Raw genomic sequence first — 26,724 nt, 5'->3', positions numbered from 1 at the left:
AATGAATAAAACAAAATCAAAATTTGCAGTCGAAATGACCACTGTTTCCAGAAACCTAGCTCTGGGTTTGGTTCAATTGGACATACACTTGATTACATAGTCCAAAGCAAACCACCAAACCCCCCAATTGTTTATAATTTCTCTGTGTGTGTTGCAGGTGGAGAGTTCATTTTCTAAAGTTACTCCAGCTTAGGGGATAAATGACAAAATGCAGAAAGTGTTTCTATTACAAGCACTGCAGTGTTGATATTGTTGATACTAGTCATGTAGTTAATAGCCATAATATGCTGTGTTTTCCAGGCGGTTCGATCTCTGAAAGAGACAATGGAGGACTGCTGGGACCAGGACGCAGAGGCTCGTCTCACAGCTCAGTGCGCTGAGGAGCGTCTGGCGGAGCTGCTCCTCATATGGGACCGCTCCAAGTCTGTCAGCCCTACACTCAACCCCATGTCCACTACACTGCACAACGAGAGGTATGTTTCAACAAAGCCACATCCTGTCATTGTATTCATTGTTTCAAATGATCTTGCTGAGGTTTTCAACACTGTTTCTTTGATCCAGAAATCGCATGACGCCAAAGTCTGGCCCGTACACAGACCATTCGTCTACGTACATTGAAGAGCATGAAGGTGTAGCCAAGAACACGCAGGTGGATGCAACTAGTTCTTTGACTGGTAGAGTTGGGGTTGGGACCGGAGAGAGGAACAGGAATTCCATCAACCAGGAGCGTCAGCAGCAAGCAAACGCCCGTCTGCCCAGCCCAGAAAGCAGCACCACCAGCATGGGCATGAGAGGTAGCCCTTCAGCCTCTACTACGACTACCACTATCATCTCTGAGTCAGAGGGACTCGCAGGGGCCACCACAGTGCCCGTGTGCCTACATCTTACCCAAGAAGACCTGGAAACCACAAAGCTGGACCCTAAAGAAGTAGACAAAAACCTGAAGGAGAGCTCGGATGAGAACTTAATGGAGCACTCCCAGAAGCAGTTCTGCTCACCAGACCCACTTAGTCCTGGCAGTTCCAGCCTGCTTTATCCACTTATAAAGATGGCGAGTGAGGTCTCCGGTACATCAGACACTGCTGCCACAATGCCCCCTACCATCTTTCCCTTGCCCAAGCAGCAAAACTTGCCCAAGAGACCATCCAGTCTGCCCCTGCGCAACAAGCCTGTCAAGAAGGAATCCTCCTCCTCTTCACTAAGGTTTAAGTTTGGGCGCTCAGGAAAGTCCAACCTGCGCCAGGTGGAGGGAACAAAGATGAACATTAGTACAGTTACGGGCACAAATTCGGCTGGAGAGGTTCACCGAGGCACAGGCACAAACAACTTACCTGTTCGACGGGATACACATGCCAATGCAGCCATTAACGGCACCGTCAATGGTCACATCAGTGCTGGGATCTCATCCATAGTAACAGGTGGAGCGACAGGTTTTGGAGGCTCCAACATAACTCACAATGGATCTGGAGCTCTGAGGTCAGATGACAGCCGGCTGTCCCTCGGCGTCATCACAGCGAGCCCCGATGAACACGAGCCTCTTTTGAGCCAAGAACGAGAGCAGCCTGATCAAAGAGACGCGTCCACGAATGTGACCGCTCTCCGCTCGGCCCGACCCAACACCAACAACAACAACAGCAACACAGGGCATGGCCAGGGGGATGGCGACAGCGGCGGAGAAAGTGATGAAGGCGAGCCAGAGGGAAGCAGTGAGGGGACAAGCAGGGAAACTACGGTGCCCCCAGGAGAAAGCTCACTGTCGGGCACTGTTGCAACAGACCCCCAGGGGGAAGCTCCAGTCACCATGAGAGGAGAGGCCCTGCTCAGGCAGCCCAGAGCCCGTAGGCCAGAGAGACCTAACTCTCTGGATCTGTCCTTCACAACACAGGACCTGGCCTCACTAGGTGAAAATCATTTGCAAGTATTCTGTAGTTGTATTGGCCCATTGGATCATACTGCAGTTTAATTGTCTAAAAACAACTCTTAAATTTCTCAGAGGGTTCAGTAATTTCCAAACAGAGCAGGTCTCTGTTGTTTATATTAAATATTACTGAACATGGAGAAATGGTACATCTCCATGAGGGGCTGTTTTCAGTGGCAGCTAATCCAATTTGTTGCTAAACTGACTATTTTTGGAAGCACAAAGGTGTGTGTGTGTGTGTGTGTGTGTGTGTGTGTGTCTATTAGGGCTGCCACAAACGATTATTTTGATAGTCGACTAGTCACCGATTATTTATGCGATTAGTCGACTAATCAGATCATCATCCACTGGACATAAAACTACAGCTTATTGCACCAGCAGCATCTGCTCTTATATAACTATCATTAGCTTACAGCTTTAAGCTTTTAAGGTGCTAACTAAAAATAAAGACAAGATGATAGTTTATTCAATTTTAATGAAATTTGCAGATTGTTTCGGTAAAGTTTAATAAACTCCTTGCTATCTAAAATATAACAGGACACCGGAGTATATTCTCCAGCATCTCACACTTCTGATAATCAGCTGTGTAAAAACTATAACTTTAATCTCAGCCAAACCGATTTACTCAGGAACAAATAAAATACTAAAAAAAAGCCAAACAATAACATTTTTAATTTATCTAAGTGACTCATATATATTTAACCTGAGTCGCGAAAGACGGCGGTGGGTTTGAAAACAATTTGCCGGGAGTCCGGTGTTCTCACGGCGCTAGTGACCTAGCCCCCGGCTAGCTATCGAGCTAGTGGGTAACAGACGTCTCCGAAAACGTCGGAGCGCTTTTGAAAATATGTGGTGTCCTGATAAACTGAGCAGATATTTGAGGTTTACACAGCTACATTCTCGCCTGAAAATATGTTAAACGTTTATTTTGTGACCCAGAAAGAATAATAAGAGTAATATTAAAACTAACTAGCTACCGCCATTGTTGGAAACTAAGCTGGGCCGCGCTATGAATTCTGGGACACAGCTGCTTCTTCTTCTTCGGGGTTTAATGGCAGCTGGCATCCTTGTACATGCTGTGCTGCCATCTTCTGTTTCAGTCCGTTATTACACTCTTAAATCCTGCTATTATTCCTGCGTCTTTTGCGATCTTACAAAGCTTCAAACGACACGTCGACTATTAAATCAGTCGTCGACGATTTTGATAGTCGACGTAATCGTGACTAGTCGACAAATCGTGGCAGCCCTAGTGTCTATATATATTTCGGGCTTTGAACCACACATATTGTAGATACATTCAGTGTTAATTTGACTGCAGATAAAACGAATTGGCAAGAAGCCCCAGAGTATCACTAGACTAAATCTAATAATCACATTTGACAAACTGGAACCTACAAATGTTTGGCATATTTCATTTAATAAAGTACTTCAAACAGCCCTCTGTTGCTAAATTGTATTATAACTAATTGTAATCCATCCGTTATTAACTATGCACATGAAAGTCAATTTGCTCATAACAGATGTCTGCAATATATAATGGAAGCATGAAGTTTGAAAGACATAATGTTTACTAGGCACAGAGAGTGTTGTTGCATTATGGGAAATGTAGGGTCCAAAGCTTTTTGTAGGTTACACAGTCAAAATTGCTGCTTCTGCTGCTTTGATTTTGGTCATTCTTCTTTTTTCTTCTTCTTCTTTTTTGTGCTCCAGTTATTGGATTTATTATCAGTAGTTTTTTATCTATTTAAAAAAAAAAAAAAAAAATAATAATAATGTTGGAAAAAAGAGGCTTGTGAAATGTAGAAATCAATAGTTTAAACTGAATTGTTGGTCAAAATAAGAAACATTATATTTTATTCTTTGTTTCATTTAGAATATTTTAGAAATTAAATGTCTAATCCAGCAATTCAGTTAATAATCAGTGGTTAATAGAAAAGAAGGTCCTTATCAAAATGTGTAGTTTTTCATGGTCTCTTTAATGATTTTCATGCACAAAGGTGTTGCTACATTGCTCATTAATCATTGTTCCACCCTGTTTTCCAGGAGATGGTTTAGTCCAGCCAGATGGAGCGTTGGGGACCGGAGATAAGATCAAGAAGCGCGTCAAAACCCCTTATTCTCTGAAAAAGTGGCGACCCACCACATGGGTCATCTCTACAGATACCCGGGGGCCAGAAGTTAACAACAATGGCTCTACCCGAGGTCAAAGTCACAGTCAGAACCGGCCCAAGTCCAGTTCAGCCATCTACCTGCGGGGGGGCAGCTTGGCCAGCGAACCCAGTGACACGCATGTGTAAACTTGGACCCTCTAACAGGCCCGGCAACACTATCTAGAGAGCACTTATTATTTTATTTTGTGTGGAGCTCTCTGCTCTGAATCAGCACGAGGAAGCTATGGAATATGTCACAAACCAACAATAGAGTCTGATCATGTACAGTAATTAGGTCTGTCCCGCTCCTGTGTGTCCTTCTGATGGCATTGCTTTAAATGGAATCCAGCTATGCAGCATTTTCATTGGCTTCTGTTTCTGCATTGTTTGTTTTGTGTTTTTTAAATCTTGGTTTGAAGTTTCATAGTGGTACATTAATTCTTTTTTTTTTTTATTTGTGCACTTTGAATGAATTTGAAATCAGTGTTTCCTAAACGTGTCTGTTGCGACCAAGACGAAGATTGGTCTCTAAACTTAAACAGGCGATGAAAAAACAATCAACACTCGAGCGCTCGGTTACTCCCCCTTTGCTCTATCGAGTAAAGTGAGAGTGGGCTCTGTAAACAAATTAATGGTCTTAAAAGACAAAGCAACTTTTTAAACATTTTCCTTGTATGCAATACCAATTGTTGTCTCATGACTTTGTATCCTCTTTTTGTATCATACCTTTTAATTGTGCAATAGGATGTAGCTTTTAGATGCTTTCAGTGTTTTTATTGCTTCAATTTTTTTTATCCTGTTGTTATTTTGATATGTTAATCTCTGTTGCACTTATGAATAGTCACAGTCGTTTTGTAAACAATCCATCGCACACTATTATAACCCTCGCTCCCCCCAACCTGACTCACGAGGAGAAAATAGCTGACAATCCTCCTCTTTGGACTATCTTTATGGGAACGCTAACACAAAAGAATCAGTCCCAGCTGACTTAAAAGTGGGCTGACGTGGAACTTGTCTGCTTGCACAATTACACCAGTAACAAATCTCATTCTGGGGTCTTACAATCACTGGAGCTGAACTTACAGAGGCATCTGTTACAGTGGCTGACTGGAGTCACTGTACCACTATCATTTGACCTCAGTATGGACTCTGCATTTAGCTGTCTGTCTGCAAGACATGAAATATTACAAACCCCAGATTCTGCTGTTCAAACACAAATCAAAAACTGAAGAAAAAAAACACACTGAAGCACGCTGGATATTACTTTTTTGTTTCTTGTCGTCTCATCCCCTGACGGTGGAGTGAGTGATGTGTGTGTGTTGCGTGAATGTGCACGTGTTATTTACTCGCGCTGTACAGGCGTGCTGAAATGTCGACATACTCATTCTGTATTTTCAGCGCTGCTTCAGCGCATATGAAAAGATCTCATTTATGTTTTTGTAATCTGTAGTTTGTATCAAAAAAACAATCCTTACATGTATCGCATTAATATTTGCATCATTTTTATGGTATTGTGTTTTGCATTCAATGGACATTGCCTTTGATTCCATTGCTATGCATCTGCTTGGTACAGTTTCTGTAAACATTTTCAAGTCAATATGGAAGAAGAAAAACCCCTCAATAAATGTATGAAATAATTGTTGGGTATATACATTTAATCTGTGTTTGGGTTCATGCCTTTGGTGCCCCTGAGGTGTTGTCAGCATTATTCAGAAGAAAAACATTTGTGGACGATGTGCAAGGTTAGAACCTGCTGTGAAATAGCTATTTTATTTATTTAACACCATATTTACCACTTTTATGCTATGAAAACAAGAATTTTTTTTCAAAATAACTATATTGTATAGTCTTTTCTGGTCTTGGTCAATTTTTAAACATTTTGTTTGTGCAAAATTAATGTGGTACAATGTTGGTCACTGCCACTGGTAAATCTGCTGATAGCTGTCACTGAGGCCAATATTGACAAAAAAAGGTGATTACTTATTGTTTTCTTTTGCTTTTGTTTGTTTTTTTGTTTTTCGTCAGGAAGGACATCGGCGTTATAATCTTCCAACTCAAACATCGCTGTGGTGGCCTCTTGTGAATAAGGAAAGAGTCTAAAGTGTTTTAAGACGCTTAACAGAACAACAGTGCCAGCACCAAAGGACTAAGCTACACTAATACAGCCGCATGATGAAACACTTGGCTGTCTTGGACGTAAATCAATGGAATCATTCAAACAGAAATAATATCGGTTGGGTTTTTTTTTTTGTTTTGCTTTTGTCTTTTTTGCACCCCTGTCGACCAACCCTCTTAATTCTCAGTGATTAATCAACACTAGGTAGTCATATCCTCTCGCGCTTGTTTACTTCACCTCTGTTCTCCGCTGTCTGCTCCACGCGCCCTAGCAACTGCAGCATCAGCACGAGCAGCTCAGCGTTGGTAAGCTACGTCAGAGCACTACTTCTTCTGCGCCAAGTCAGCCGGGAGCAGCCAGGACGTACCGGAAGTCGATCACATTACATTCAAAATAAAGTGCCACAAACCTACGCTTTTTCGTGTTTTTTTATTATTATTTTGTATCATCATAACTAAGAAATTCAAAGTGGAAAACGGCTAATATAATCGTTTATTTGTAAAAATGATACTATAAAAATTATGGTTATCTGCTTTATACAACTTTCTAATGATTTCATTAGTTGAGCAACGAAATTAAGATGCAATCCTCAGTGCAAAAGAATAATACAAAACTGCAATAAAGTTGTGTGTGTGTGTGTGTGTGTGTCTATACAAAAACGAAAAACACAATTATTTCCGTATTGCACTTATAATAATAATAATAATAATAATAATGGATTGCATTTATATAGCGCTTTTCGAGGCCCTCAAAGCGCTTTACAATTCCACTATTCATTCACTCTCACATTCAAACACTGGTGGAGGCAAAGCTACAGTTGTAGCCACAGCTGCCCTGGGGCAGACTGACAGAAGCGAGGCTGTCATATCGCGCCATCGGCCCCACTTGTCCTCATTTGCCGGTGTTGATGTAAATACCAAAGATGACTGTGGTCGTGATCATATATATTAAAGTGAAAGTACCAAATGATCATGATTACGTGGACCTGACAGCGTGCAGATTTGATTTAGAGGATAACAACCGGAAGTATCGGTTACACCGGCTGACTTCACACTGCACTGGTCCCTCTCCCGTTGTGTGAGCGGAGGCTAGCCCAGCATCACCGCCTTCTTCTTTCTATCCTTTCTGAATGTGTTATTCCTGTCTTGTTTTTTGTTGTTGTTGTTGTTGTTTGTTTGTTTAGTTTTTTTTCCAGCTCATCACAAACTCCACAGACGAGGCACCCTCGCTCTGTTTTTAACAGTTATTTTCTTCGAACACAAAGCGTTTGGCTAGACGCTTAAAGCTGTCGCGTTGCTTCAGCCGGGAGAGAAAAACATCCATCCCCGACGTCTCGAGGAGGCAGGGTGCGAACACAGCAACGCCCATTTTGACACAAGCGGTATCGCTGCTGTCCTCACGAAGGCCGTGTTTCTATTTTTTCCCTCTTTTTCGGTGTCTGCCTTTGATATCTGAGTCTACCTTCCTTACTTGTAATCTTCACCCTGGTCATTCTGCCCTGCCTTTTCTCATCGCATCTGTAGCATCTTCGAGTAGTGGCAACAGGGTCCGGGGCTGCCGAAGAGCTCCCATGCCCCTTTGCATGCAGCGCACCGAGACTGCATTTTGCAGGTGAGTCTGATTTTACATACACAAGGTCAGAAATTTGGATGCTGTTCCTGAGCATGGATTATAGCACCAGCGTGGAATATGTTTTTGTATGTGTGAGGAGGGGTGGCGTGCTTCCCACCAAACACAATCGGCCTACATTTCACCGTGCAGGCTTTTGTATGGAGATGAACGTGCAGGGAGCATTTATTTTTCGTATTAAGATCCTCTCATCTAAGGGATATTTCATCCCCTAATATGTCAAGTTAGCATGGAGGATAGATAGTAATAAAACAGGCAATGTTCAACATTTACAATTAAAACCACATCTATTCTCTTAGTGGTTCGGGTCATGTTCTTAGGCCAAAAAATGTTCTGCTGTTCATGTTGTTCTGACAACAACATAACAGAAGGTTGAGCCACTCTTCTATTATTTCTGCTACTACTACTGCTGCTACCAGTGTTACTATTGCTGGTAGCGTACACTGTGCAGGTGATTTGTGGGCAGCCGCTGAGGCAGGAAAAAGCTGCCATCAAAATAAAGTGGTGGGAGCATTTCACTGGCAGACTGCTGATGCTGAAAACCCCGCTTAGTCACACACACAACCAAGTTCTCTTGTGTGTTAATAATGATCAGAACCCCCCCCCCCCCACACACACACACACACACACACCACCGACGTTTCCTAGCAACAGCTATATGCACTGGTCAAGGCCCCTGCCGAATTTAGCTCAAGGACACACACACACTACCAGTCAGAGCTGTGTGTTTGCATTTATGGATTCATGTTCTATTCATTTCAACATTATAAGAGAAGATGAATGAGTTGATTCTTTGTTATCCATTAAAACTGTCTGCAGTGTGTGTTTGCACTGTTGCACTGCCGTTCTGCTGTCATAGCAGATGAGGGAGAATTCTGATGTTGAACTGTACTTTTTGGTATTTAAACTTTGTAAATAATCATGATCTCAATATTGAAAATGTGATTCATTAGAATGCAAAGAATTCTCTGTTCTCAGAGAATGCATAGACTCAGAATTACATAAAAGAAGCTGTTGTTAATGCTATATCAACAACCCTACAGTGAGATGGACAGAATCACTATAAGTGGCGTTATATACAAGGTTGTAATATACTGTGTATACCAAATTTTTGCCTATACACAATCCTAGAGGTTTTGTGCAATTCACTGATGGTGCTGGTACCCTGGATGCAAGAACCCATGGGTGTCAGTGAATCACTGCAAAACCTCAACCTGCAGCCAGGGTCAGTTGGGTACGCTCCCCTGCTCTCATTTAAGGTGTCTTAATGCCATTAACCAGGGGGTCGTGTGAGCCTGGCATAGCTGCTCTGCCCAGCATGGGATGGATTAACATCAATCTGGCCACACACGGACACACACACACACACACACACACACACACACACACACACACACACACACACACACACACACACACACACACACACACACACACAGACTCCCTGACACAAAAGTAAATACACACAGACCTAGACAGACATTGCGAGCTTATCCCATTGGCCAGCTGTATGTCTGGTGATTTGTTGATGTGTTTACATCAAACGTCTTTACATCTCTAGATCTACTCAAACTCATTTTCTGTTTTCCCTTCAGACTGCATCTGTGGCCTTAACCTTCTAGATTTCTCCTCTGATTGTCCTCCACGCCTCCGGCATTCCCCCCTTCTCTCCCTCTGAGCAGTCTGCTCCCTCATTCTTCTCTCGGTTTCCCGCCATCGCGTCCAGCTGTGGCCCTCACAGGGCACGCTCGCTGGCTCTCACCTGACAGGTCCCTGGCCTCAGGACGACAGCCAGCAACAACACATTCCCTACATGAGGGACAAAGCGACGCAGGTGAGTATAGCGTCTCTTTGTGTAGTAATAATTGTGAGATACACAAAGTTTGCATTTTGTTTATATGTGTAGGCCATAATACATAGTAAAAGTATTATTACTGTTACTGGAAGAGGAAAGAACCCAAAGTGCTGACTGACATAAGGAAGAAAAATTAACAATCTTAAAAATAAATTGTAGGAATTTTATGTTGCCCTTTTTCAGGCTTATTGGGCAACAGCTTAAGATGCGTTTCAGTCATCCTCTTCCCAGGCACAGCAGGTATATGTGGGTGGTTTCTGCAAGACTGCAGGAAGAGAGGTTGGTTAGGTTTGGGAGGACATTATAGACTGACTGGATAAACTTGATCTAGGGTGGCTCAGCCTTCCATAGTTTTAACCACAAGATATTCCAGTTCATTAACTGCTCCCATAAATTCCACATTCTTTGCTGCCGTGTCCCAACCATCCTACTGCATTGGGTTTCCTCTACCCCTGCTTGGGTCAGTTCCTGGACCTACTGGCTTCTTTCCCTTCCTTGGGCCTTGCCCTATTGAGGTTCCAGAGCTCTCCACTTCCTGCCTGTCCTTACCTCTTATGCCAACCAAGGAGACTCTGGTGTTACTGGAGTCTCTATACAGCATCATCTCTGTTGTTTGGGTTTGACTGAAAACCATGAATTCTTCTGATAGTCTGCTCAAGAGGAGTCACATCTTATTCTTCCTCCCATATAAAGCTGCCTCTGTGTAATTCACAGTCCTGCAAAAGTGTCTATCTGCGTACATGCTTCAGTTCGGACAGTAAGCGGACAGATATATGCTTCCGTGCAGTCCTCTAAAATCCCAGCTGAACATAACTGTGTGTCTGGCAAATGCTGATTGGTTCACCGGTGGGTGGAACAGGGCAAACAGCTGAACAGAAGAGAACAGAAGAACCATGAAAAATATATATTTTTTAAAATAGAGAATGAAAAGCAGAAACAGTGTTTGCAGTATTTTTCACTTCAGCACTTTGTATGTTATGACTGCACTCTTTTCTGCAGCTGGCTGACAAACCAGCAGCAGCATAAGCAAGAGTGGTGCACAAACCGGTTTTACCAGACACTTTATACACTGCCTTGATAACAGAGCTCTCCACAGGTAGACAGGCCATCCCAGACTGCTAACAGACTGTCAGCGTGCTACCCTTGCTGAACCACAAATCCACTTTAGGCTACAAGGAAGGGCCAACCACCTACTAGCAATCGTGCTCCCAAACCCATAATGGCCAGTGTGACATTGTAAACCAGCAGTGTGGCAGGATGCCATGCCAGTAAATCCAGCCCTTGAACTTTACTGCCAACACTTTACTGATTTGTCCAACAATATAAGCCAGGTTTTCAGCTCTCTTGTGTTTCATGAGTTATGGTTGTGTCACTCGGTTTGCTGTTGGAAGACCTTCCCCAGGCTCTTAACTGGCTTCTCAGTTATAACATAAAAAACATGTTCAGCACCCATCCTATAAGTCAGTTCTATAAATGGGGAGTTGGTGTTGTCTGTTTAAATAATCCCTATATATTTGATTAAGAACTGTCAAATGTTTTTTGGTTTCAGCTGTATTTTTTTTTCCTGTTTAGCAGTTTTAAGCTTGTGTGTTTGAGCTTTAGTTCTGAACAGTGTATGTGTGGATCTGTGTGTGTCAGACTCCCAGGGCCTGGGCAGATGAGAGGAGGAGGGGCTCACACAAACGCTCGGCCTCCTGTGGGAGCACCGACCAGCTCAAGGAGGTCACTTTCTTACCTGATTACAGGCCCAAATAAACAACAAATTACAATACGGGTCCTGGAGCATACTGAATCCCTTGTTTCTCAGCATGCCACTGTTAACACTGATGTCTGTATGTGCTCTCTTCAGATCGCCAAATTGCGTCAGCAGCTACAGCGCAGCAAACGCAGCAGCCGCCATCGGAGGGACAAAGAGCGCAAGGCCCCTTTCAATGGCAGCCACACCATTATCCAATCGCAGGTGACTAATAGAGACAGCATGCAGGTTGGAGGAAGACTGTGTTGGGTACCCGATCTGGGTTTTTGAGGACGTCCCACTTTCTCGATGTCCTTATTTAGCTCCAGTGTGTGTGTGATGTAGACGTATGTACACATTTAGTGGCCACTCATGTCATTCTACTGTATGCGACAGAGATGGCAGTAGGGCCACTCACACGTTCCCTGTGGAGTCTGTTGCAATTCAGCTGTCCTGTATTCTGGATGTCCTGGAAGAAAATGAATGACTGGCTCAGATATAGTGCATTTATGCTATAGCAAACGTTAGTTCTGATAAATTATCTCCACATTTGTTTCTTTCTATGGCATTGACCGTTTAAAGCAGAGGTCCCCAACCTGTTTTGCGCCACGGACCGGTTTGTGCCCGGCAATATTTTCACGGAATGGCCTTTAAGGTGTCGCGGATAAATACAACAAAGTAAAACTAGTACCGGTACCAAAAAAAAGATTTATTCATAACACACGTGAAAAGACCCAGGAAAACCGAGTTAATGAAAAAAACGATAACAAAATAACACTAAAAACCCTGAAAACCATACATTTCACACCCGAGTCTCACTCTCGCGGTCTGGTACCAAATGACTCACACACTGGTACCGGTCCATGGCCCGGGGGTTGGGGACCGCTGGTTTAAAGTCACTAAACCCCCAGATGACGTTTGTAATAAATTCGGTTTGTCTGTGTTTTTGCAGTCGCCTATGCCTAAGACCATTCTGATACCCATCCCTATATCCAAGTCGTCGGCCCCTCGTTTCCGCAACAGCGTGGAGGGCCTTAACCAGGAGATCGAACGCATCATCATCCGTGACACCCCCGAGAAGGATGAGACTATTGTTGTGAGTTTCAATGAGTTAACGTGCTCCCAGTGTGTTAAATGTCGTGTCCTTCCCTAAAAAAAAACTAATCTCAGATTGGTTTCTTTTTTAAAGATTGGAGATATAATTGTGATTTTGTGTGTGTGTGTGTTCGTGCAACAGCCACAAGATGTCCCCGATGGGCACCGTGCACCCCCTCCTGTCCCCCTACAGCGAAGTAGCAGTACCCGCAGCATCGACACGCAGACTCCCTCTGGCGGGGGCCTGAGCAGTAACCATAGCAACTGCAGTAGCCGTCCCGACTCCATCTCACCCTCCTACCTCACCGTCCTCAACGACACGTGTGGAGGCAGCCCATACGAGGACAAAGGTGACCAACGCACGCATACATACAAGAGTCAAAACCAGACACATAGCGGTGCCTTTGTGAGCTCGACGTGTCGCTAACCCACCTTCTTGCTTATTCTCAGAGCTGGGACCTTGCTCCCCGCTGCCCAAATACGCCGCCTCTCCTAGACCCAACAACAGCTACATGTTCAAGAGAGAACCTCCAGAGGGCTGTGAGAAGGTCAAAGTGTCTGAGGAGTCAATGTGAGTGGAAAAGGAGGTGTTCAGCGTCCTTCCAGTTGGTGTCCCATAAAATCACATAGAACAACCAAAATCGACATCAAATATGCCAAGTACTGTTTGTGTGTGTGTGAGCGAACCTTAATTTATCTCTCCACAGTTACATTGTTGTCCAAACGCCATTAAAGGTGTCTAAGTGTTTTTCTAAGTGTGTCAAGAGTTTTGCAAAATCATGATGAACTTGTATAAAAACAAGAGGTTAACATGTAGGCTAAATATGACTCTGCATGTGTTTCCAGGCCCAAGCCTCTGCAGGAGATCCCTCCCTTTCTGTGTCCTGACCGCAACAAGGTCAACTTCATTCCTAACAGCGGCTCTGCCTTCTGCCTCGTCAGCATCCTCAAGCCCTTACTCCCCGCCCCGGACCTCAACTTTCGCTCCGGCGTGGGCCTGCAAAGCCTATCCCCATCCCTTGTGCCTCTGTCCACCCAGCCCTGCCTCCTGGAGGAGCCGGAGAGTTTCTGATGCCCCCCCTGCAGCCTTCCAGTCCGCACACACCCCTTCCTTTCCTCTAAAACAACCTCCCCCCACCAACATAATCCAAAAACATTTGAGGAAATGGCCCTTCTGCTCTAAAAAACTGCCTTCAGCATGCCAGCTAAGCTCTCTCTGATGTCCTTATCTTGTTCAAAAAGCGCTTCCCACTGCCTCTCCTCATCAGACAACTACAATGTGAGAGTCCTGCAGGCCTGAGCAGACCTCTGCAGCTAACATTTCATCGCTTTCTTCTACCTTAGTGCTGGTTATTGTTCCTGTTTTTTTGGGAGGAAAAGGGAGGAAGGACAGACTTTTTTATTTCATCGTATTATACCATGGCGCCTTTCCACGGACATATCTTTTTTTCTATCTGTAGTTATTTCTCTTGATATGAAATATGCCTTCCATGATAACAAAAAAAGGCTGCTGGTTTCCTTAGTGACCAAGAGTTTGACCACAGAGGCTAATTTTGGTGCTGCCAGAAAATATAGTAGCAAAACTTCAAGAGATGGGGAAAAAGACGAGTTCAAAATGTGCCTGATATTTTTCACTGATTTCCCTGAGTCATCATAGTGCTCTGATGATGTTGATGTTTAGATGAGACATCTTTGCACTATCGTGGCCATATATTCATAGAGAAAGGCTGAACCATCTTCAAAACAAGCAAACAATGAGACGGTGCATAATTCACACCTTGAAACAAGTAAATACTTTATTTGGACCACCTTGTAAACCAAATCCAGACATCTGTTTTGTACTTTTATTAGCTGTTTGCCACAAAAGTTAGCTAAAACTGGGACAAAGCAGTGCCTTTGTTACGCTAACTGGTAGCAGTGAACTGGTCCCCTGCTGGGCAGCTTGTATCTTTGAGGAACACAGGCCAGGGCTAAGCGTGCAGCATGTTCAGCCTCCTTCCCAAGTCTCCCTCTTTTTACTCCGCCGTATTTGTTCCATCTTTTTCCAGCTCTTTATCCCCTTTTTTCTCTCACTTTCACCGTAATGCTAATTTCCTTCTGACTTGCTCAGCTTGTGTTCAAATGTGTCCAGTAGGGCCCCTCTTCCCTGCAGGACAGGCTCCCTTCTGACGTGCAGGGCTGAGAGTACGGAGATGTTGGTGAACCTGAGTATTACACAGCAGACTGGTCGATGGGGGGGCGTACAAATTAGAACCCACTTTACTGTGTAGATTCGGTCTACAAACTGACGGGCAGCAATTTGAAGTGAAAGATTAGAGACTAGTGGTGAAGGTAGTAGAGCATTAATGAGCTATTTAGACAGATAGTTCCCTCAGAAATTTGTAGAGACTAAAGATAAAGGTAAAAGATAGATTGTAATATTAAAAAATAATATCAGAGTTGAATGTAGTGTAAAAATAAACAACCGTGGTTGGATCTGATGTAACTGTAGACAGTAAAACCCGGATGTAGCAGGAGTGAATCCTGAATGTTGTACTTTCTGACTTTAGAGTGAGCATAGTTTTAAAAAACAGACTTGCTGTTCTGTTCAGCAACACCTGAAAATGGGGACTGAGCCTTTAAAGCAGGGGTGGGGAACTCCAGGCTTTGAGGGCTGGTGTCCTGCAGGTTTTAGATATCACCCTGGGTCAACACCCCTGAATCAAATGATTAGTTCATTACCAGGTGAGGAGGTAATTTAGCCATTTAAATCAGCTGTGTTGGATCAAGGACACACCTAAAAACTGTAGGACACCAGCCCCTGAGGCCTGGGGTTCCCCACACCTGCTTTAAAGTAATCAAGTGTTTACTGAGCTCATGGAGCGAGATAGTTGAGGGTGATTTTCCCTGAGATTTCTGTCTTAAGATTACTGTTTTAAGGCACTTCCATGTCAGCTTCACTGCATCTGTTTTTATACTGTCTGCAGCTGCACATCTGATTGGCGCACAAAAGTATAGTCTGTGATTTAAATTCAGCGAGCAACATGAAAGATCATTGTATGAAGACAACTGTATTCTTGTGCAGTTTATGGGTCACCAGCCTCTCCCTGCCTCGGCCCATCCTCTTGTATTCTTGTATATGTCTACTACTCGACTGTGCCTGCTATGGTAGGATAGGAATGTACCGGGTTTGTAAATATAGAGGCACGATGTGTTTGTATTTATCGGCTGAAAAAGATATGTATCAGAATGAGTCACAAGTGTACGACTCCCCTACTCCCCCCTCCTATTCTCTCACCAAGTACTGTGAATTCCTACATGTCTCATTATTGTGAATAATAATAATGTATTTATTTATCAGATAGGAGTGTAATTGGGTCTTAAGAGTTTTAATCCTGAAGAGATTTCATCATCATCCATCTCAGGTTGTAGTGCACAGAAAACAAGATACTCAGACTTCTCAGTGCGCACTAACAAGTTTACTGAACCGAGAGCAAACCAACAGCTGCTGTTTATGTAGCCTCACACAGTGGAGATCCTGAATTACTTAAATATGTAGCAGAGCTGAAGTAGACAGAAGCATTGTTCAGTGACCTGGTCCAGAATAATAGGTAGTCCTAAAAAATGATTATGTAACAAAAAACATGTTTAAACTATGAAGAAAATGCTGACAAACAATCACACCTACATATTCCCTTTTGTCTTTTTCAGATGTGTTTACAGGAACAAAAAGATTTGTATATGTGAAAATACAGATTTATTCCCCACTTTTAGTCGTATTGGAGTGAGGCACGACACAGCAAAAAGTCGACACGTCAGTTTTTTGTTTGCTTGTCCCGTTTATTGGAAACAACTGCCAAGTTAAATTCTTTTGAGTGAAATAAAAAGGAATAGTTAAATAAAGCATCTGTGATTGACTTGAGAAATACATTCTTTTACCTAAAGTGAGGAAATCAAGAGTCAGTAGAGTGTGTGTGTGTGTGTATATATATATATATATATATATATATATATATATATATATATATATATATATATATATATATATATATATATATATATATATATATATATATATACACACACACACACACACACATATACATAGTTATAGTGTCAGGCTTCCTTCTTGCTTTCTTGTCCCCTTGCCTCAATTGCTGAGTAGTAGTGAGGTTTGTTTGTATTCCCAAAAGCTGAGATAATAATGTGCAGCTGGTATTAAGTCATTTTTGTGAGTTGCTCAACTTCGAGACACACAGTCTTATTACTTTAGCTCAACTGAGTGTGGTTATACAGGCACACAAATATCGTAACTAAGGATTTGGTTTCAGTCTGTGCATGTGGAGAGAATATTTACATGATAACTCGTTTTCATCAAATCGGTTTTAGAAACACAGCTCTGCACATTTTTTCACTAAACTTATAAATACTCAGAAAGGCAGGTTTCTGCAGTTTTTCGCACTCAAAGAAGTACAATCACTAAATCTACAGCAAGTGAAGGATCCATGTTTTTTAAATATGTGACATGGTAACAGCTCTCCAGTGTTGATTCCTCCATATAAACCATATATATCTGTGTATCTTCAAAATACACACCACACAAAGTTAAAATAGTCAGTTACAGTGTTACTTGATAGTGTTGCTTTTCTTCCATCTTTACAGTACGCTGCACAACAAAAACTCCGTTTCTCCAACCAGTAATAGTGCTGTCATTTGTAAATCAGTACATTTTTATGTACCAATAACAATAAAAATCCCATGGCCAAAATTTCCTTCAAAAGTACAGAATAAATCCTTCACAGATTTTTCTTGGCCCTGGATTTGTGATTGTTAAACAACAGATGAGACTATTTCAAACATACATTTTGACCCAGTTTGAGTGAAATCACAGATGAAGATGGACAGATAGAGGACTCTGTGCCTGCACTCTAACTCCAGCTGATTAAGCATACAATGCAGGCCAGTTATTACAGAGCTCTATCAATAAAGTAAATCAAAGTAATGCAGACGCGAAGATTCAGAGTTTCTCCAGTGATGGTGATACACTGTGTTCCTGGTGCAGCTGGAAATACACTATATAAAATAGTGTAAAACATGTAATATATCCTATGATGAGACATTTTGAGTCCCTGACAGTGACCCACAGAAAAAAACCCTTCAAAGTAAACCTGAAACCCAAAACATGAGGTTTGCTGTGTACATGACTTCACAGGTAGTGTTAACAGTCTTCACTGACAATGTTTCCTGTTTAAAACACCATCTTTTACTCATATGCGTCTTTCTCACTGTTCGTGTTTGTTTACTTGAATGATGACATGGAACATTGCAAAGAATCCTTGGGGAGAGAAGATGCACGCACATACACACAAGCACATATTCAGGCATTGAGCAGCTCGTCTGCAGATCGTCCGATGGCATCAGGGTTGGAAAGAGGGTCGAGGTCTGCAAACAGGTTGAACCAGGCAGACATGTCTTTGGATCCCCCAGGGGTAGCTGCATATACACACACACACACACATATTTATACATTTTATAAGTTTACTGCACAGCAGCCACACCTGGATCAGCAATATATTTAGCAAATATCAACTAATTAAAGTTACAGTACAGTCTCTTAACTGGCAGTTATGTGAGAATGCATCCAAGGCCACGGATGCATAAGATGCGTAACAAGGAACACAAATTACTTCCTCCAGGGAGTATTTTTAAGTAGTGTACTTTCTGAAGAATGAGGAAGAGCTTACCATTACCTGCAAATTTGGGAGCTGGCTGAGCTGATTGGTTTGGACTTTGAGGAACCTGCAGGGGTGGAGCTTGGAACATAGGAGGGGTTGCCCAACCTAAAAGGTAAACAGCCATTGTGAAGAATCCAGTAGCACAATCAGTTATCAGATAGTATGCTGCAGTAAGCAACATGTGGCTCACCTGTGGAACTCAAACTGTGATCCAGCAGCTGGGAGGGCAGAAAGCCTGTGGGGCTAGGGGGGTTAGAGGGTGGACGTGCTGCTGTTGCACCACTCTGTGCTCCTTGGCTGGTTGTGGGGACACTGGGAGAGGTAAACATCCCAAAAGCATCCTGCCATTCTTTGCTGAACTCATCACTAGCTCCTGAACCAGGGCTAAGAAGGTCTTTGAGGAAGGCCATGTCCCCTGGTTCACCGTCCTCCTGTGGCTGACGGCCAGTGTGCAGACTCCCATCTAGAGGGAAGGGGGAAGAACAGGAAAGTTATTAAACCAGAGACAAAACACATCCGAAACGAACAAAGTCAGATGAGGTCTGACCATGAAAAAGAGGACTAAAATTAGAACAGAAGGTTAAGACTTCAGTTCAGCTACTTGTTGAGTAACAACATGCAATGAGGGAAACGCAGCTATGTATCCGTCCTCTATAAAATGAGTCCGAAAATAAAGAGATGAATTGGTCCCAATTGCTTAATGTTAATCACACATTTAGAAAAGACTGATAGTGGAAGCAAAAAGACTGAACCCACAAGTTGAAACCTCAGTAGGAGTGAATTTCTGATGACACCAAGCAAAGTCAAGTAGGACGCCGACACTTAGTGAAGCAGGTTGAAGTTAGAATGAGAGGAAAAAGACAGCCAACCAGTTTACCGGTGGCAGGCAGCTGTGAGAGGCCAAACTCGAGGTTTCCAAAGCCCAGAGGCTGGTGTAGGGCATTTGCTGGGGCTGTGGGCTGTGGCATGTCACAGGCCATAAGCATCAGGTCATCATCAGAGCTTCTTGACAGTCCACTGAGGTTTTGCAGGGCTGGTGTGGATGTGATAGCAATTTGGTGAGCTGAGATCAAACGATCATAAAGCCAATAGACATCCATTCCACAATCAGCAGCAGCAATTCATGCATGCATGTTGTATTTGCACGAGTGCCAGCTACAGAACACAGTTAAACAAGCAGACAGTCACTTACCGCAGTCATCAGTCTGCCTCTGCCCATCACTACTGAGTGGGAGGTCTGGAAAATAAAACAATTCATTAGTAATGTGTAATTTGCTATTGATGATATTTTTCTTCCTCGATTTTATAGGTATGCTTGGATGCTTCGAGTGTAGCTGGTGCAGACTGCCTTTTAGCCGACAGGTGGCAGTACATACCTGCATCGGTGGCACTTCCTGACAGGTTGTCATCATCCAAGGAAAGCAGACTAAGAAACGAAAGAGAGAAAAGGGTAAATAACGATAAAAAGTGTCTTATAGGATGCTTTTGCTATTTATAGCAATGCAGTGGCCTTGATTTGATTTGGAGACGCTTTTAGAAACCACTTGGGTAAACACTGCTCCAAGTCCTGATCGTACAAAAGGATTTCATGAGACACTTTTCAATTCAGATTTGTCCCATCATGTTCTCATACCTTTCTGTGTTGCTCTGCAGTGCTGCCTTCTCTTTCTCCTCTTGTTTTTTAGAGTCTGAGATTTGCTCCAGGGGATCCCGCAGATCCTGAGGGAAGTACAAACAGTGGTACATTTCAATCTATGGAAAACTTTAGATTCAAGTACTTTGAACCACTACAGTTTGGTGTTTAAGTAGAAGCAAAGGGCAACATTCTGAAATACCTTGAGTGTGGTAAACTGGTATGGTACATGTCCCTGGAAGGCCTTGTGGATTTCTGACATGGCCTGAGCAGTTTTCTCCCAGAACTGCAGCAGGGTGGTCTAACAGCACAGAGAAAGCCCAATCACTGAAAACATTAATTTTAGGAGTCCCTAAACACATCAGTCTTATTACAGGTTAGCTTGATCTCTCTTCAACAAACAAGAGCCTAAACTTAACTTATGACTTTTAGGCTCTGTGAATGGTACTCATGGTCACTGATTAGTGGTCTTTGATCAATGAGCTTTGATCAATAGTTGTTGATTAATGGTCATGAGAATTTGCATATTAATGATCAAGGAACTGACCTCCAAGCCCATTGTTCTTTCAGTGGTCCTAGTTTCAGCCATAAAGCAAATGTACTGTTTATAAGATTGGGGAAACCTACAGTCAGCTAAGACTGAAGAAGTCACTTGGATGAGTGACGAAACGTTTCTCTGACTGAAAACGCTACGTCCAGATGAACAGAATCAACTTTTAGGGCCTGAGTGTTTTTACACAGCAAAAAAAAAAAAAAGAAGATTAGATTACAGTGGGTGAAATAATTATTCACCACTTACTAGATTTGTAAGTTTGCTCACTTACAATGGAAAAAGTCAGTTTTAGCTTTTGCCAGCTTGCTCCTACAAGAGGTAAAGACCCTACAATAATACAAAGAAACCCCAACAATCAGACAGCTTCCTATGAGCGAGCACTATTGCAACAACGGGAAGGAAAAACTCCCTTTTAACAGGATGAAACCTTTGGCAGAACCAGGCTCAGGTAAGACCGGCCATCTGCCACGACTGGTTGGAATTTAGTCGCTTTAAAAATAAAAAAAAAAAAGCTCAAGAAACATTTGGGACAGAGTTAATCGTCAGTACTCGTACTAGACTTCATTACATTTAGAAGTGTTCCTCACATTTTGTCCACCGCATTAACAAAGTGGGGAAGCCATTCCTAGAAATGATAAAAACTTGTACCTGGTAGGTACAGAGGGAGTGGGAGAGCATATTGCAGCGGCTTGCTCCCAGCATGTCCACCTTCTGACACACATCGTTCTTCAGCTTTTCAAACTGGCTCTTTGTCCCTCTTACCTGGGCCTGGACCTGTGGACAAAAAGACATCTGCATTATATACACATACATACACAGAGTACTGCAAAAGAAAACCAACCCGAACAAATGGGCCACATCATGCCTTGCGAAACTTTTCCAGCTGTTTGTAGGTGTCTGGGTCGAGCTCTTGGGAGATATCTTTCATCCAGAGCAGAGCTCCTCTGTACTCTGTGCGAGCCTTCTCCATGCAGGTTACTGTCAAAAGTGTGTCCGAAATGGCACGCCGCCGGAACGTCTCCACTTCCTGGTGCAAACGGTGCAGTGACGGACAAAGTGCCATCCTGAAGAAAAAAGACAGGAAACAGTTCGTGTTTGTGTACTCGCATTTTTATAGCGCATAATCACTAGTGCCAGTGTTCTCTCCTGCTGCTAACCTCTGTTTGGCAGAGGCACACAGAGCCTTGCTAGTGGCATCCATCATGTTTCCAGCCTTTGTGCGATCGTGCTCGGCTTGGAATCGCAGGAACAGGCCGAGCTCATTCTCCTCTTGAGACAAGCCTGAAGAAAGAGAAACGAAGACAGCTGCACAATGAAATCGCAGGACTTTCATAAATGAGTGACTAATGCAGTTTGATAGATTCTCATAAACCTGCAGCACTAACACTGCTAAAGAATAAAGCTGCACACTCAAAAAAACTTTAGATAATTTTTTCAATCAGCTCTCCCTAGTTTTTAGCAGGAATTACTCGAGTGCTATATGTGCTACATCATGTGCTTCACACTTCAACTTACGAAATGTGACAGCAGCTCACACTGAATGATGGAAAATGCCCTTCATTTACTTACACTATTAAATTCTGGAAAGCTGCACGCATCAACAAAATGTTCACCCATAATGGTTAGTTGTATGTCTCCGGAGTGCTCTGATATAGCAACACCTGGAATTCCTACCTCATTGAGAAGCTGACTCAGAATCTGACTCACGTGTGATCCTGTCCTGATACTTCTCGATCACCTTCAGCAGCTCTGTGCACGTAGACTGAACGGAGCGGAAGAACTGCAGAGACAAACAGGAACGATCTTGAGATCTTTTCTTAAAACATCTCCTTTTGATTAACCTTTTTGCTTTTTTTTTTTTTTTGAAAGTCAAGTTTTGTTCTTTAACAGTGCGACGTTTGCTCCTCTTCACTGCTGACAATCACAAAACAGAACAGATTTTTATGGCCCTTTCCATCTGTTGTCAGTGAGCTGCCTCTTCTCCCGCCTGGTAGACAACAGCAGTGACTACATGTGTCATAGCAACACATATTCTGAGGCCATTTTAGTGCTGCTGTCTGACAGAAAGGAAAGGGTCACCTTGATCTCTAGAGTCTGCTGAAGAATAGTAAGTAGTAGTTTAAAAAATAAATAAATAAAATAGTAGCACTACAGTATAGAAAGTACATGTACACTCTATTTGTATTACTAGAGCTATTTTATAATATACTGCAACACTGAACATTGGTTCTTTAACTTGTTAGTTACTGTCTTGGAGCAACTGTGTCCACATAATTTCCTCTGGGTTTAATAAATTATTCCGATTCTTTGTCTTATTCTTAGCAGAGAGACGGGCTCACTGAAGATTGTGAGACAGCAGAAGTTGTGGGTGTGCTGAACATGTGTAGTTACTCTTTAACTGTAGAGTAAACAGTCATTAACTTTAATCTGGACCTCAGCGGTGGCCAAACATATCAGCATACAGGTGACTTCTCCTGCACAACGCCTCTAAGTAAAACGAGCATTACTAACCAAGCTTTGCACTTACTGTGATTTTCTAGAACATAAACACAATGACACAGAACAATATATACAAAATTCATTAATCATGAATTCCATTCTTCTATATGCAATATAACAATGTGCTGCTCCGTAAATATGACGGGAGGTTTTATTTTAATAGATTACGTGTCACAAATCAATACTAGCAGAAAGAGCAATCTGAAGACGCACAGAGGTACCTTTTGTCTGTCTCACAGGGGGATGAATTTCTTCTGTTCTCCTGAGAGCAGAAGAACAGAAGAAAGATAATCTCGTACCAGAGCAAAACAAAGGCCTTTAGGGCAGAACCTGCACGACTAAATAACAGCCGTGTTTCAGCAAACCCAGAGAAGTGCTCTTCTTTGACGAGAAGTAAAAGAGCACACTGTACCCCATCCAGCTGTTGTTGCAAAAGTCTCATGAATAATTAGCACTCATGTAAGTGGACAGGGAAAAGATCTCTGTAAGCAATGGACACCAGGAAACAATGCACTGTAGGTAAGAGCTTTTCGGTTGTTATTTTGATATGTGTGATTCCTTTTATTTTCCTCTCAGCAGCAAAACAGCAGGCAACAGAGTTTACGACAGTTTAAAGATGCATTCATTATTTTGATATTCAGATTACTGCTGACTACTGAGTGATCAAGGCCACAGTTGCTTTAGAGACCTTTGAAATGTTCTCCACTCACCTACAAGACTGTGAACACTAAACAGTTATTTTATCTCTAAGAAGAGATATCCAATACTGTCTGCCTTCTAATGAACCGCATTTCACTTATTCTAGCTGTTGTCTTGTGAAAAAGGTGAGCGATTAAAAAAAAAAAACAACAACAACAACAACAGGTAGGTGGAAGAGTTTGTGATCTGTACTAAACTTGCAGATGCAGTTTTCTCCAGGAGCAAATGGACGTGAAGCCACCGGGGCAAATGCTGGTTCAGTGCCGTGCTTTTAACTCAAGCAGGGAGTTTAGCACTCCTGTGGTTACTCAACTGAAACCAAATCCTTCCCTTGGGAAAAGGACAAAATCCTTAGGAAGTTAGCCTGAGTACTATACAGCAGAGAACTTTTTTTATTTAGACAAGAAAATATTCTTGTCTTGTCTAAATAAAAAAAGACAAGAATATTTTCTTGTCTTCAAACTTTTTCTAAAATATCAATGTATTATGTGAAAACAGAATGAATGTTTTGTGCTTTCTTTGTGAGTTAGCAGGACTTTGTAGGGGGTTTTATTTTGAAAGGTTTTGAAAAGAACAGGATGAAAATCGCAAGTTCATCGCTGTATCTTAAACAGCTGGCTTGCTCACTGCTGAATGGGGCAAGGTTGTTTCCTGGCATAGATTCCCGGCCTCCCAGGGAAAAGAATGGAGGTCGACACCTGCGCCTCACAAGCCACAAGTTAGAATTAGGGTTAACTGTAACCCCATTAATACATATACTATATGTATTCATTTATCCTCTCCCAATTACATCTGTCATCCACCCATCTGCCCTCCACAATCCCAATGTCTCCTGACCTAAAACAGCTAAGTTAGGATAAGTTATGGCTATCTGTGGAAGACAGAAGAGTCGAACAAGATCAAACCAATATGACGGAAAATAAAGGAAAAACAAACATCCTGTAGTTCCTGTGCTTAAAGCCATTCCTCAAAACTTCAAGTTTGTGAGCTGCTTTTTTCCTACTCTGGAAGCTGTTATTTAATTTTAAAAACTGTATTTTCTCAACAGAATTTCTTTTTCTTGAACAGCCCCAGGCTCTTTTGAATAAATTCCTCATTTTCCTTCAAATTTTGAGCAATGAATATCATCTTGTGTGTCGCCAAATATTAAAACACTCTTAAGCCTGTTCTTCCCCACCTCGAGCTTAGCATCCAGGTCAGCATCCGAGGCCACCACATACTCATCCTCCTTCTTGCCTGTGGCTTTGATGAGGACCTGTTTGGTCTTCCAAAATTTCTTCTGCATACGGGCCATCACTGAGCTGTCCTCGCCAAGCAGAGCCCGGCCACCACTCAGCATGTCTCCGGCAAACCTGGAGCCAAGGACATGACGTTGTCAGCAACATTTTTTACCAGGCTCTCTCTCTCTGTGTGTGTGTGTGTGTGTGTGTGTGTGTGTGTGTATAAATTGCATATAATGCTCACAATAATAACAAATTTTCACCTACCCGTCCATAGTAGATAACCACTGTTCTAAAAGTATACAAAACAACAGTTTAGACAGATGGAGAGAATAGTAGCATAAAGCATAAATTAATCATTTTAGGTTTCTGTCTAGGTGAAGATTCCTCAACGCAAAAATACATAAGCAGACAGCAGATATGATAGGGGGGAAAGGGTTTTGTACAAAAGTGAATAAAATCCATCTATTCAACGTTTAACACATCATTGAGTAATAAAAGATATTCCTGCAGTTTAGCTTCCTGTATGACTTCGATGTACACACAAACACAAAAAAGCAGTAAACATGCCTGAAGCCTGAGCTGACATATAATCAAGTTACAAACGCTTATGTGGGTTTATTTTGGCCCAAACGCCTCGGTGCTGAGGGCTAAAGAAGCTAATCTAAAATGCCTCGAATATGGAGCAGGGATCAGACACCTGCGACTTCAAGGAGTCAGGGAGAACTGAGACAGCTGGATATCGAGCATTACATTTCAGCAAAATAGAGCTCTCTGACACGTAAAACCCCCCCCCAAACCAGGTGTCGTTCGGACATTTATCTACACAGAGTACAATTATGAAAGGGTAAACACGTAAACGAAGTAAACGAACTAAGGAACCGCAAAGGAGCTTGTGTGCTAGCAGCAGTTTAGCTAGTAGCAGGTTTGATGGTTAAAGCTGCGAAACGTCTTGAGACCATCTAACTGAGCGACCGTGCGTTTTACTGAAAGTCTTTCATTGTATGGCTTCATCCTCTGTAAGGTGAAAACAGTGTTACCTTTATTTACTTTCTCTCCAGCACTCTGTGCATGTATTCAGCTCAGCTAGCCTCCTCTGACGATAGCCATCACCATCTGAGTAACAGAAACAGGATATGGTTAAGCAGCTGCAGCGATGTATGAACACTAGAAGCCGCTGTTAGACCGCTGAATTCAAAGATCGTCTGTTGACAGGATAACCTACCAGAGGATAATCGGTTCTTTCCTCCGATACGTAAAGATGGACGTGATTTGGACGTGATTGGCGTGATAAATAAATATATAGCATGTTAAATCTATATGTGTTCTACGTGATAATGTCAAAAGAAACTAGAGATTCTGATGGTCGTGATACTGGCTATATGAGTCAGTCTATAAATAGTGAATGTAACTAAAATTCAAAATGAATGTAGATATAATTATTTATTATAAATGAATGAGTCCCTTAGGAACTTCAGCACCAATATGTTGGAAAGCTTATCTGGTCATATCAGTTGGTTTCAGTCGTCAAGTTGTTAAGAAAGTTATGTTAGGCATATTAATCAAGGAGGAGTTGGAGCTCCTTTTTTCATCACACCTCCACTGACAAACCAGTTGGAGGAAATAGTCAACAGGTTGACTTTGGCTCTTGAGAAATATGAGGAAGTTTATAATGTGTTAAACATTTTTAAAAGGTAGTTTATTAATATAAACCTTGAGGTTGTCCAACTGATGTTGTGTAGGCATTTTGCTAATTGAAATGAACTGAACGATCCTCTCTGCAGACCTGATTGCCCATTGTCCTTCTTCGCGGCTGAGCAAAACCAAACAGTGACTGGTGTGCAGGACAGACTGGATGATGGTGGTGTAGAAGATGACCAGCAGCTGCTTCCACTGACAGTTCTGATC

General features: G+C 42.4%; 3 protein-coding genes across 6 annotated transcripts in view; 2 read left to right on the top strand and 1 right to left on the bottom strand.

Moving 5' to 3' along the window:
• The window catches only part of LOC113015709 (bone morphogenetic protein receptor type-2), a 40,963-nt gene extending 35,256 nt beyond the window's left edge, over positions 1–5,707 (top strand). The window contains exons 11-13 of the mRNA XM_026157863.1: positions 301–473; positions 562–1,901; positions 3,962–5,707. Coding sequence (XP_026013648.1) covers positions 301–473; positions 562–1,901; positions 3,962–4,215 — 1,767 coding nt within the window. The 3' untranslated portion in view covers positions 4,216–5,707. The remainder of the gene's footprint in view (positions 1–300; positions 474–561; positions 1,902–3,961) is intronic.
• Positions 5,708–5,974: 267 nt separating this feature from the next.
• fam117ba (family with sequence similarity 117 member Ba) lies at positions 5,975–15,159 on the top strand. The gene is made up of 8 exons (XM_026159444.1): positions 5,975–5,993; positions 9,493–9,647; positions 11,307–11,390; positions 11,518–11,628; positions 12,356–12,499; positions 12,641–12,848; positions 12,949–13,069; positions 13,345–15,159. The coding sequence occupies exons 1-8, from the start codon at positions 5,975–5,977 to the stop codon at positions 13,568–13,570; spliced, it is 1,068 nt and encodes a 355-aa protein (XP_026015229.1). The 3' UTR covers positions 13,571–15,159.
• A 1,787-nt stretch (positions 15,160–16,946) lies between these two features.
• On the bottom strand, positions 16,947–26,001 carry ical1 (islet cell autoantigen 1-like). Of its 4 annotated transcripts, none has more exons than XM_026159354.1 (15): positions 25,857–26,001; positions 25,084–25,108; positions 24,774–24,948; positions 22,106–22,178; positions 21,556–21,679; positions 21,264–21,462; positions 21,047–21,172; positions 20,048–20,146; positions 19,846–19,931; positions 19,589–19,638; positions 19,405–19,449; positions 19,090–19,245; positions 18,403–18,675; positions 18,222–18,317; positions 16,947–17,970 (listed from the first exon to the last, which is right to left on the bottom strand). In XM_026159354.1, the coding sequence occupies exons 2-15, from the start codon at positions 25,089–25,091 to the stop codon at positions 17,855–17,857; spliced, it is 1,626 nt and encodes a 541-aa protein (XP_026015139.1). In that variant the 5' UTR covers positions 25,092–25,108; positions 25,857–26,001; the 3' UTR covers positions 16,947–17,854. The 4 variants fall into 4 exon arrangements, with proteins under 4 accessions (XP_026015139.1, XP_026015140.1, XP_026015141.1 ...); XM_026159355.1 differs by having other exon boundaries at positions 25,084–25,103; XM_026159356.1 differs by having other exon boundaries at positions 18,228–18,317; positions 25,857–26,000.
• Between the last annotated feature and the right edge of the window lie 723 nt (positions 26,002–26,724).

Source organism: Astatotilapia calliptera, chromosome 23, assembly GCF_900246225.1.
Source record: "Astatotilapia calliptera chromosome 23, fAstCal1.2, whole genome shotgun sequence".
Lineage (NCBI taxonomy): Eukaryota > Metazoa > Chordata > Actinopteri > Cichliformes > Cichlidae > Astatotilapia > Astatotilapia calliptera.
Note: the sequence above shows the minus strand (reverse complement) of the source record. Positions and strands in the feature narration are given on the sequence as shown.